Here is a 12,561-nt window from a genome sequence, read left to right on the forward strand (position 1 = left end):
TGCAGCCCTCCACCCTCCCCTGAGGGGTGAGTGAGCACAGTCTCTGGTCCCCAGCCCCCATTTCTGGTGTCCTCTGAATACCCTCAGCCCTGCCCACCAGGCTCCCTGAGCATGGTGAGAATGCGTTTGACTTCTGGAATGTCAGGATTATTTGGCCTTTCTCAACGCATTTCTGAAAGTGCCCAGGGTATCTGAAGGATGGAAGCATTGGGCCTTGTCATTGAGTTTTTCAAATTCCCTTTGGCTACACTGAGGAGTGTTTGGCTTTAACTTGAATTTCTTTTCCCACTGCACGTCCCCACCCCAGGACTATGGTCTGTTTTGTTTTTCCCACCTGTGGAGGGTGTCAGCAGCACAAGAGTGAAATTCCAACTTTCATTTGCTAGGGAGACAACCAGCCCTGGTGGGAGTCGGCCGCCCTCAGGCTCTTAACTTGGGGCAGTTGTTCAGTTTCAATCTACCTCAGTGAAAACAGCCTTTTATGTTAGAAATTAAGAAACATACACAGGTTCGTAGATTTTCGAGAGCCAAAGTCCCTCCTTCCTCTCTGAAATGGCAGCAGGAAGCGGGTGGAGCCCCCACAATAAGCCCCGGAGCTGGACTTCCTGACACATACACAGTACAAAGCATAGAAAGTGAGAGTATAGTTATGGAAAGAATTTATCCCAATGATTATAGGGATTTAACTCCCTTTTCACCTAAGCTCTCAAGGCCTCCCTATTTCATAGCCTCAGGGGTTGAAGAAATTGAGGTCTCTAATGAATTGCGTCTCCTGGAGTTGTGCAGTGCACAGCCTGTGAAACTGTACATGCCAGTCCTGTAAACCTTCCGCCAGACAGCCCTCCTCAAATCTAGTTTCGGCTTCTCAACAGACTGACCCGAGTTAATTTAATCTCTAATTTCCTCTAAAAGCAGGAAAACTGCCTCAAGTCTATCTTACATAGTTCTGAAGGGGCTTACATGAGAGAATGAACGTGGACTGAACTTGGGTACTGAGTGTTGGGGGAGGCTGTCCTGCAGGGGGTGGGTCTTTCTGGGAGAACTAGGTATGTGGCCCAGGCTGAGTGCCTTCAGGTCGGGGACTCCTTCCTGGTCGTGGTTAGTCTGCCCAGGCCAGTCGAGGGCTGACTTCTCTGGGCAGTCACCGCAGAATGGAACGTCTCTGGAGAGGGAATTTTGAGTCTCTGAGCCTTTGAGATTCGGGGAAGGCAGTGTCCTCCAGCAAGTCTTGAAAGGGGATGGCCATCAGTTGTAATAATTTATTTTAATACTTACACCCAGTGGTGTGCTCTCCACTGTTTGACTTCCATCTCTCTGGGGAGAACTCCCTGACAGGTCGCGTTTGCCAATTTCTGTGGTGTAAATGCACCCACCGCGGCTGACTTCAGGCCAGTGTGGAATTGGACTGTGATGTGCTCAGCTGGCTCCCGGGAGCTGGTGAAAGCTGCCAGCGCACCGCTGCCTTCACTGCTCTCATCTTCTTGGCAGGGAAGGATAAAGAGGTACTTGAGGTGAGCAGGTGGATACAGATAATTAGAATTCTGAGCTCGTTGGTAAGGGGTAGGGGCGGGAGCTCCAGGCTCCTCTGGCCGCAGCTCATCACTTCACAGCTGGGGAAGCCTAGGCTCCCTGAGTCCCATGTTCACGGATCTGAGAGTATCCTCTACCAGCAGACGAGTAGGTAAGACAGTTTGTAGGCACCCAGGGTTGAGATCAGTACGCACCTGGCCGGGGAGAGAACTCCGAGGCCGAGCAAACACAGAGAAAACCCAACACAGAAAATGCCCAGCATTGTCCCTGAATGAACCATTGTGTCTGCCCCTGACTCATCGGGACTCCAGCGCCCGCCCTTCCCAGCCAGATGATGGACGACAGGTGGCCACAGATGAGACTCGGACCCTGGCACTGCAGGGGTCGGGGTTTCTCCTGGGAAGCTCTGACTTGGAGCTGGGCTTTGAGGGAGAGGATTTCTACATTGATATTGAGGTTTTGGAGGCTTTTTAAAATTGTGGGAAAATATACATAAGATAAAGTTTACCATTTTAAGCAGTTTTAAGCACACAGGTCAGTGGCATGGAGGACATTCACACTGTTGTGCAACCATCACCACCATCCGTCTCTTGAACGTTTTTCATCTTCCCAGACTGAAGCCCTGTCGCCGGGAACAAGTGTACATGTCGAGTTGGTTGCGTTCCGTTGCCCCACGCTGTACACTCAGGCTGCCTCTGTGTGCGGCCGTGACCTCTCCTGGTCGCGGCGTGTCGTTTTGGCCTGTGACCCATTTCTTGCCCTCACCCCCTCCTCGCCTGACTCTGGCCGGCAACCTCTCACCCAGGCGTGGTCTTGCTTGGGCCAGAGCACTGGAACCAGAGTGTTGGAGCTGGAAGGGACGGGGAGCCCATCTGGTGCCCAGAGAGGGCCTGGGGCTTGTCTGAGGCCCCAGAGGCCATTGGAGGCATGCAGAGCCCAGAGCCCCGTCTTCTGAGGCCAAGGCAAGCTTGGCTTTTGTCTTCGCCTTGCTACAAGGCCCTAACTGGTTTCAAGCCCCTGGACTCAGCCTTGACTAATGACTTCTGAGACATCGCCACCCCCGTCCCAGGTCCAGTTTACTTCTGGGCCGTGAGAAAATTGATCCTGGGTTACTGGAAACACAGCTTGGATCCCGTGCTCAAGGTGACGGCAGAGGGGATTTCTCACACGCCGGGGTCGGCGGCGGTGGGGGGGGGGGGCGGGTGGCACGTCCCACCGGCCTCACTTTTATCCCTAGAGACGCCTTCTGTGTGGGATCACAGGCTAACAGCATCCTCACGGTACCACCCCCAACCCCTGTCTCCTGCAGTGCATGAGAGCACGGGGGCTGTTACACAGATGGGTAGACAGGGTGATGCCAGGGCTGGAGTGACCCCTGCCAGGCTGAGCAGGCCAGGCAGGCCCCCCTCCTGCAGGGACGGAGGCCTAGGGCTGTTCTTCTGGGGGTCACAGAGACTGTCCACGGTGCAGGACATGGTTAGATCTGAGAACAGCTTCCAAGCCCTCCACTCCTTCCAGGAATCGGTTTGCCTAAACATGTCCTGTGATGAGGGGCCGGTTTCTCACCCTCTCTGTTCCATCCACGGCCACCCGTCTGCTGTCTTACCTTTCCCCTGCACGGAATCTCACCGTGGTGAGCTGCTTCGGAAGTAAATGCCTCTAGGGTGCCAAACACAGGGACAGTTCAGGATACTGTCAGCAGTTGAGGAAGCCAGTCACCTCAGTGACAAGGTAGCAGGTTTGTCGACAAGCCAGGTGATAGTCAGTTGTTTGCCTTCCACAAAATGGAAGTAATTGGGGCATCAGCTGACAGCATTAACAGTGATTTTGTTGATAGAGTATTGTGATTTTTTTTAACGTGTAGCTCAGAAGGATTTTGAAGGGTTGAGTGACATTTCTGTAATGAAGCTCTTTCTGTTCCCACCTATTTATTAATGTGAACGAGGTCTCTTAGTGTTTACACTTATAAAAGTGGAAGATAGAACTAGACTTGATATAGAATCTATTGACAGTTTCATTCCATCAATAAATAATATTTATCCGTGAACGGTAAGTCCCATCCATCCCATTAAGAGAAGCCTTTCCGACAAATCTTTACTTTTTCTGTTAAACAATTATTTAACAAAAATGTTTCGTTTACCTCGTTTGACCAATCGTGTACTAAAAATCATTGCCTGAGTGATAACTCAAGCCAGAAGCCACTCTGTTTGGAGACGTGGAGCTGCAGAATCAAATTGCTGTACAATATGGTCAGGTGAAGCACAAAATGTGACATTAGGATGAAGTTCTGCGGGGAGAGTGGACTGGAAATAGGAGGGAAAATCCCGTCTGTTAAAGAAGATCTTGTTCATGGATTCCTTTAAACAATAGATGATGTGAGTATGAATCACCGTCTAGATTCCACCGGATGCTGGTAAAGAGGCCCACAATGGTTTTACATGTCAGCATTTAGCACATGATGGAAAATATATCACTCACAACCACTTAAACTAATAGTGAACCCTTCTGGTGTCAATTTGAAAATGAGCGAGAGGTGCATTGGTCAACCACAGTTCTTAGAGAGACAACAGCCGAAGTTGTTGAAGGCCGCTGGACCTTATGGCCAGGTGGAGCCTGGGCCAAGGGGAGACCCACGTTTGCATCTTGGTCCAACACAGACCAGCTGTGCACCGGGCGGGTGATTCAGCTCCCCAGGGACAGTCTCTTGTGTCAGATAGCGGCGCTGTTAGGCAGGTTGGCCATACTTCTGCAAGGACACGGTTAAGAGCACCGGCTCTGGAACCAGACTTGGCTTGACTCACTTGCCCGGGTGGGATAGCCAGAAAGTGGATTCGAATCCCACCTCCCCGCTGTGCCACCTCGGGCAGGCTACTCACCCTCCCTGTGCCTCTGTCTCCCTTCCTTTGAATGGGGCTAAAAATGGTACCTCCCTAATGGGGGTGCTGGGAGGAAGTGTGTGGAATGGTGCCCGGCGCACGGTAAGCATCGCCCTGAGGATTAACTGTCACTAAAGTATCTGCTTCCAGCGTGCTCCCACGTGGTAGCTCTTCTTATTCTTCACCCTCTCCTGAGCCCCTCGTCCCAGGACTCGGGAGCCCGATGCCTCGGTGGTGGCGGCCCCTTCCCTTCGCTCTCATATATTTCAAGAGCCTTTTCACGCCTGCAGTTGCACGCCCGCCCCACGCCTCCCCCGGGCCACTGCCCTGCGCAGGAAGTGCGTGCTGTCTTCGGAGCACCCTGGAACTCTTGCCAGGGACTCGGTCCCCCGACGCAGAGGCTGTTGAGGGAGTGGTGCCAGAAACCCACTTCATGACTCGGATGGAGAGATGTAAAGTAGAATTTTCCACGCCTCCCCTGGAGCCCACCACCTCCAGAGTCTGATCTTGGGCTCACAGCCTAGACCACCAGGCTGTCCTCTGGCCACTGCAAGGGGACAGCTCTCGAACTCTGCTTCACCCCGTGCTGAGCCCATCGGAAGAGGCAGATGGGATGCATGGGCATTGGTTCTAGCACAGGCTGGGGTAGGTTTTGTATTTGTGAGGCTGAAATTTGAGGATGTCAACCCCACATAAACCCCACCTGTCTTCCAGAAACGACGCCTGTTCTGCTTAAGAAACTCAGCCCCCTGACACCTGGCACTGTCCACAACATAACTGCCTTATTCTTGTTTCAAAATGATTTCCTGATCATGTGACTGGAGACGTGGGATACGAGCCAGTATGGTTGCCTATTGTATGTGACCCCCAACCCCCGGTAGGCCTGGTACGAGTGGTGACCTATTTATCAAATGAAGGGCTCTTTAATAAAAACCGGATGTTACCCGACCCCCAGCAGGACTCTTTTTCTCATTCAGTGTGAGGAAGGAGCCTAGCATAAGTGAGCAGTGGAATTGGCAGTCTTAGGGGTCTTAGCAAAGTGTCCAGAGATCTAAGGACGCTGACCACCATTGCTCCGGATAATGACCACTGAACATTTGGAGTAGATCTTGGTGGGATCGGGTCCTTTAAACCTCAGTAGGATGGGAGGAGTGTGCTCTGGACCAGAATCACACCAGCCCCTAAAGGCTAGTTACCCAAGTTATCTCCTGGGCCTTCTCCTGAAAAAGGGGACTATGGGGCAGTGTCCCCACTGTCCCCAGAGTAAAGCATTGCCTTGGAACGGAAGACAGCCGTGGATGGTGTGGTGGCATCCCCGGAGAGGGGTGTGTCCTCCTCCTGGCAGTGGGGTCCGCACTGGTTGGGGTAACCTTTCACCGGGGGAGGGGAGGCTCGAGCTGCTCTCTCATTGGCCTATTTAGGAAGTGTTCATCAAACACTTGCCGTATGCAATGCCAGGATGCTGGGATATGACAACCAAACAGAGCCCTGCCCCTAAGGAACCCCCAGTCTACTGGGGGACACACGCAGGGAAGGAGGCTGTTAGCTTTGTGTGTGACGAGGGCTACCACTTAGCCCTTAGAAGGGACACCCAGCAGTGTCTTGGGAGAGCAGGGAAGCCTCCCTGGAGGAGGCGCTGCCGACCTGACCCCAGAAGGGTGGAGAGGAGTTCTCCTGGGAAGGGGGCTGGGTAGAGGCGTTGGGAAGGCTCTTGCTGGTCTAGAGGCTGAGGGTGGGAAGGTGACTGGGGAGGGAGTTGAGGAAGGCCTCTCTGGCAGAGGCCCAGGGGTGCAAGGGCGCATTTGAGGAGCTGCAGAGACGGCCTGTAAAAGCTGCTGGACCCTGGGCACTGTGTGTGGGAAGGGGCAGGAGGTGGGCAGGAGTGGCTCGGACCTCCCAGATGTTCCCACTTCAGCCCTGTGGGCAAGTGGGAGCCTGGAAGGATTTCAGCAAAGGAGGGAGGTCTGCGATCAAGCGGGTTTGGGAGGCCGCTCCAGCGATGGAGCTTGGAGGACTGAGTCCGGCTGGGGCCCTGAGGATTCGTGGGGAGGGTGGATTTGAGAGGCTTGAGGTGTGGGGCTGGGAAGGCTCCAGGCAGGCATATCCTTAGACTCCGGAGGGCAGCAGGACCACCTGGGCTTGGTAAGCGCAGCCTGCTGGCCCGGCCCCAGAGGCCTGGGTGGTGCCGAGAATTCACATTTCTAACAGGCTGCAGGTGACACTGCCGCTGCTGGACAGGGACTGGGCTCTGGAACCATGGCTCCAGGCTTCGGGCTCAGGTGACAGGGCGTACCCCTGAGCCATGGAGTTTAGGAAGGCGAGGTCTGGGGGATGCAAAGGCGAGAACAGGAAGTTGCGTGGTTGCAGCTGAAAGCCCGGCTGCCCATCACCCGCGTCACCGCCAGCCGCTCTGCCGCCCGTGATCCTCAGCCCCCATGTCTCACTCCCTTCCAGGTGGCACCTCCCTGAGCTTCCTGGTTTTGGTGACGGGCTGCACATCTGTGGGCAGAATTCCAGAGGCCGAAATCTACAAAATCACCGCCACCGACTTTTACCCACTTCAGGAAGAGGCCAAGGAGGAGGACCGCCTCACAGCCTTGAGGAAGATCCTCAACTCAGGGGTCTTCTACTTCTCGTGGCCCAGTGATGGGTCTTGCTTCGACCTCACTGTCCGGGCACAGAAGCAGGGCGATGACAGCTCTGAGTGGGGCAACTCCTTCTTCTGGTGAGGCCCTGGGGCCCGGGCTCTCCTGCCCACAGCTTACATGGAGGGCGGGCTCCGATGGGCGCCTCTGTCCTTGATCTCCACTTTGCATCATCCCCGGCACGTGGGTCACCTGTGAGAGCTGTGATCTGTGCCCGCTCACACTCCACACAATGAGAGGCAAACAAGCCCCACTCCCCACCAGGGGTCAGGGAGGGTGCTCAACATGGTTTAATGCAGACTTAGGAAGGAAAATCTGCTCCATAAGTAAAGAGCACAAGTGGCAGCATCTCCCGGTTTCTCCCAAGTGCCTGGGCCTGTGCTCAGTGCTTCCCTGGCCCCTGGTCCCCTCAGTTCTCCTGGTTATCCTCCAGTGTACAGACATTTACCACCGACATTTATAAAGCACTGTTCTAAGTTCTCTGGGGGTCATAACTCACATAATCCACATAGTAACCAATGAAGTAGGGTCTGTTATCCTCACTTTACAGGTAAGGAGACTGAGGCTTGAATAACAGAGGGAATTTGAACCCAGGCATCTGTCTCCAGATCCCATGCTGTTAATCACGAAACCAAACCAGTTGTATCAACGGCAAAACTGAGTCATCCTGCCAAGGTGGTGTGCAGTAGTGTAAGACAGACCTGAAGCCCAGGCAAAAGTGGTTGGGTTTCTGTATGTTTAGGGTCATCTGGGCGCTCCTTCAGGGACTAGCCAGTGCGGATGACCCTATAAATATGTCAATTATCTCCCTTTCTGGGCTCCAGGGGTCATGACCCTCCCCCAGTCCTGTGAAAGAGCCAGGGGGGTACAGCGATTCACATGCAATGGAGCTGTTCCCCTCAGATTTACCAGGAGATGAGAGTCAGAAGCAAAAGTGATGAAAATCCTGCTGTAGAAATTGTTCCAGTACACCTCACATAATGAGGCGTTCCTCGATTCCAGCGGTGGCCTTTGGGGCTACCCCAGTTTCTAGCCCTGAGTCAGGACGGATGAGGCTTCTTTGTGCCCTTTATTTATCCATCCCTCCTTTACCCAAACAGAGGAGGTCATAGGTTTCCATCACCAGATAAGTGTACTTTGCTTGGTGCTTGGGACTCCCACAAGTGAGTTCCTGACTTCCATTTGGAGAAAGAGGGTTCACCATATCCTTCCATGTGTCCCCATACTCCCTGCCCCACCAAATCTTCTTAGGTTCTCTGGTTTTGTTGAGTTTGGGGGGCAGTAGCATGCTCAGACTTCAAGCGTGTGAATCTCCTGCTGATCTTGTTAAAATGCAGATTTTGACTGAGCAGGGCTGGGCTGGGGCCCGAGACTCGGCATTTCTAGCAAGGAGCCAATGGTGACGCCATTGCTGCTGGTTTGAGGACCACACTCTGAGTAACAGGTCCAGGGGATGGTGTGTCTGTGAATCACTGGTTCCATTTTGCAGGTGCACGTGCCCCTGAAGGCAGCTAAGCTCAGGGACACAGGGGCTGTGGGTTATGAGGGGTGTTTGTTAGGCCGGGGGCTCCTTTTCAGCTGGGACTGTCTGATGAGCCGAGGCTAGAGGTCTCAGAGGCTGTAACATTTGTTGGGTGCCTGGAGAATCTGGACTGCCCTTTGTACCTGCTCTTTCCAGGCCTCCTGATGCCAGCTCTGTGGTTGGAGATTTGAGATCCACAAAGAAGACAACGCATAGAATCACAGAGTGAAGGAGGAGAGGGGCTTGGGGAGGGGGAGGCCCCAAGTGGACACTAGACTGTCTTGGGCTCTGGAGGTGCTAGGCTGCTGGGCCATCCCACACTCCAGGGCGTGGTGTTTGGGTTCAGGGCGGCACCCACGGAGCTGACCACAGCTGAGTCAGCCCCAGCTTGCGTGGTCACGGGCTTGATGGCCTGAACCCACCATTTTGGGTGCGGTGTTCAAGGTCTGAACCCACATCTGGTGTCAGATGGGGGTCAGCGCTGAACGTGGCTGGTGTACAGCAGGGTGAAGGCATTTTTCTGGGCTGGTTACTGTTCCCCACCGATCGTTGCTTCCTAGTACCATCCAGTCCTGGAAGGAGACGCAGGCTGTTTTCCTTTGTAGGTTTGGGTTTCTTCCTTCAAGGATATGAGCTGTCCTCCCACAGGGGGTCAGGCCAGTGTGACTACAGACAGGATTATTTAGAGCTATCTGTTTGGCAAACGGTTCCTTCTCCTGACCCCTAGTGACTGATGGCAGCCATAGCCGTGTGGCTGGAAGACCCTGGAATATTCTGGAGGCCTTCCTTTGATGCTGATTTCATACGGGGATGACCGAAGATGGTTTATCATCTGAATTTTAGAGAGGGTTTCAGAAGAGGGGAAGGTGTTTTTGTAAAGTAATGCTTCATGCTCATCATTCTTTAGGCAGACCAGCGCCCTGGTGTGAGAGGTCAGGCATGGCCCTGCTCCTGGGGCGGGGGGTGTCTCTTAGTGCCCACGCGGTCACGTCGGGGAGGCTGGCCTGAGAGCAGGGAGTGGCTGCCTCTTGCCACTTAGAGAAGCCGCCTGAGACGTCAGAGCTCACGGCACACTTCTCCAGAAAGGAGAGACCTGCTTAAGGCAGGAATAGTGCTGCCTTTTTTAAACAAATAGGGCATTGTGACCTAGATTAGCTTGCTACCCTGTGGTGGTTCCTGCCTCCTGGGGAGCGTGTTAGGGGCCTCAGAACGGCACTGCTTGGGTCCCCTGGGTGAACCGTGTGGAGCCCGGAAGAAGCCTGAGGCCCGTGCACGCCCTCCGAGCCCCACTTCTCAGAGCAACCACTTACCTGCTCGGTAAGCTCCAGTGGGCGCTGGGGAGGCCGAGCGAGTGAGAGATGAGAGCAGGGTGTGGCCATGCACAGGTGCAGCTGTCAAGGTAGGGCCTTCAGCAGGAGAGGCTCGGGGTGAAGAGCACAGCTCCAACTCCATGCTACCGCTTCCTGGCACCGTGACCTTGGGCGAGTACTTCTCTTCTGTGCCTCAGTTTCTTCATCTGTAAAATGGGGTGAATGATAACACCTGGTACACAGGGCTGTTTCAAGGATGAAGTGAGTTGATCCGTCCCGAAGCACTTAGAACGGTGCTCGGTGCCCTTGATAAAAGTTGGCCTTTATCCCCATGATTATCATCGTGGATGCCAGAGACCCAGAACAATCCACTGGGTATGGGGAGGAAGTACTAGAACTTTCATTAGGTTTTATGTTCATCTCATCCAGTTTATTTGTTATCCATTGCTTTGTAATGCCCTCATTACATTCACCTTGTGGGATGTAAAGATAATTTAAGCAAGCATGTAAGCATGCATATATTTAATTATTTTTATGACCTGTCATTTTATTATTTATCACTATCCTGCCGTCATAAAGCATGATTAAATTTTTACCGATGGGATTTATTATCAAAAGCCGCAGAGGCCATCAGTGTAAACAGAGTCTTCTCTGAGATTCCCTGAAAGGCCTGTGACTGACTCACACCTGCACCTGGATTCCATTCACTGATACGCCTGGGAGTAGCTTCAGGAAAGGACTCCTAGCCCTTTCCTGCTGCACGTGTCTCCGTGGCCCTGCCGTTTGGGGTGTCTCTGAGGCACACGCACGTCCCGGGCTGTGTGTCCCGAGTGTGGAGTTCGTGGGGAGTGTGCAGTGTGGGAAGGCAGCCCCTGGGCACCTCCCCGACTTGCTTTGGGCACGGTGTTCCCTCGAGGATGTGAGGCGGCCTGAACCACTGTGGGGCTCTGTTTTGCAGGAACCAGCTGCTGCACGTGCCCCTGAGGCAGCACCAGGTGCGCTGCTGTGACTGGCTGCTGAAGGTCATCTGCGGGGTGGTGGCCGTCCGCACGGTGTACGCCTCTCACAAGCAGGCCAAGGCCTGCCTCGTCTCCCGCATCAGCTGCGAGCGCGCCGGTGCTCGTTTCCACACCCGAGGCGTGAACGACGACGGCCATGTGTCCAACTTCGTGGAGACGGAGCAGGTCAGTGCCCAGGCCGGCCCGTGGCCCCCGCTGGTTCAGAGCAGAGGAACCTGTGCAAACTTGTTTCCGTTGGAGGCGGGGGTGCTGGAGGCGTTTTCTCATGAACGTGGCTCCTCGCTCTCCCAGGAGCACAGAATGTGTCCCTGGGGCTCTGTTTGCAAATGTGGCCTCGGGTTTGCATGCTGTATCTTTTCTTTTAATACATTTATTTATTTACTTATTTATGTATTTTTGGCCGCGTTGGGTCCTCGTTGCTGTGTGCGGGCCTTCTCTAGTTGTGGCGAGCGGGGGCTACTCTTCGTCGTGGTGCGCGGGCTTCTCATGGCGGTGGCTTTTCTTGTTGTGGAGCACGGGCTCTAGGCGCGTGGGCTTCAGTAGTTGTGGCACACGGGCTCAGTAGTTTTTGGCTCGCGGGCTTAGTTGCTCCGCGGCATGTGGGATCTTCCCGGACCAGGGCTCGAACCCGTGTCCCCTGCATTGGCAGGCGGATTCTTAACCACTGCGCCACCAGGGAAGTCCCTGCATGCTGTATCTTTTTTGATTCTCTTCTCACGCTGGAAAAGTGTTGCTTACCCAGGGGTATTTTCAGCTAAAAAGAAGGAATTTTTGCCGTGATATCATGAAGGGTGGCGGTTATTCAGAGAGCAGCTGACAAATGAACCAATAGGGTTTGAAAATCTTTTTAAGACAAAAGTAAGTAGCTGAATAATGGCAGGATGAGAGAAGGAAGTTAGTTTTCATTCTAGATCCACTGAAGCTTCCTCCTGGAAGCAAGTCTTAGCAGCTGGGAGTTGTGAAATCTGCATGTGAGGAAGCAGTTGCTTTCAGCTCCGTGGAATAGAACCTTCTGCTTAATTTCTCATTGACTTTTTCCCCCCTAAATTCTGTTCTCATTCCCAGAGATGCTTTCTTACAGCTGCTTTATTTATTATTATTTTTTTGCTAACAGGCGATTTTTTTGCGAACATGCGATGTTATCCTACACAGTAGGATAATACCACCGTGTAGACTAACAGATAGAATAAATCAAAGGATAGCCCATGAAAGGCACAGATGTAGTATTGCCGTGGGTGTCAAGCTGCAAGCAGCCCGTGTTTATTTAGTGGTGATGGGACTTTGCATCCCCTCTTACGGCTGCAGCTGCGACAGGTGTTTCCTACCAGGACTTTAGCCAGTTTAATTCAGCACAGATTTGAGCACTTGCCTTCCGTGTGTGAGCTGGACCTGCCTGGGCTTTCGGAGGGCACAGAGCGGGGAGGGTCCTCTTGGGGTCAGATGCTGGGTAGGGGGATGCCAGTCAGCAGCCTGAAGATGAGCAGAGGGGCAATTTCTTGCCTGTGACTTCAGCTCTCCTGGACATAGACGCGGCTGGTAAATAAACACCTGGTTAAAAATGACAGAGAAAACGAGGCCCCCAGATGGGGGCCTTCCTCACGGTGTTCCATCCCGGTCTTTACCCTTGTGTCATTAGTCTTTGCACCGTTCAATTCATTC

General features: G+C 53.5%; 1 protein-coding gene across 1 annotated transcript in view; it reads left to right on the forward strand.

Moving 5' to 3' along the window:
* SYNJ2 (synaptojanin 2) overlaps positions 1–12,561 on the forward strand; it is a 96,956-nt gene that overhangs the window by 34,827 nt on the left and 49,568 nt on the right. The window contains exons 3-4 of the mRNA XM_029224317.1: positions 6,861–7,131; positions 10,842–11,067. Of these exons, the coding sequence (XP_029080150.1) occupies positions 6,861–7,131; positions 10,842–11,067 (497 nt within the window). The remainder of the gene's footprint in view (positions 1–6,860; positions 7,132–10,841; positions 11,068–12,561) is intronic.

The sequence above is a fragment of the Monodon monoceros genome, unplaced genomic scaffold (genome assembly GCF_005190385.1).
Source record: "Monodon monoceros isolate NGI ecotype Baffin Bay Population unplaced genomic scaffold, NGI_Narwhal_1 Super_Scaffold_15, whole genome shotgun sequence".
Lineage (NCBI taxonomy): Eukaryota > Metazoa > Chordata > Mammalia > Artiodactyla > Monodontidae > Monodon > Monodon monoceros.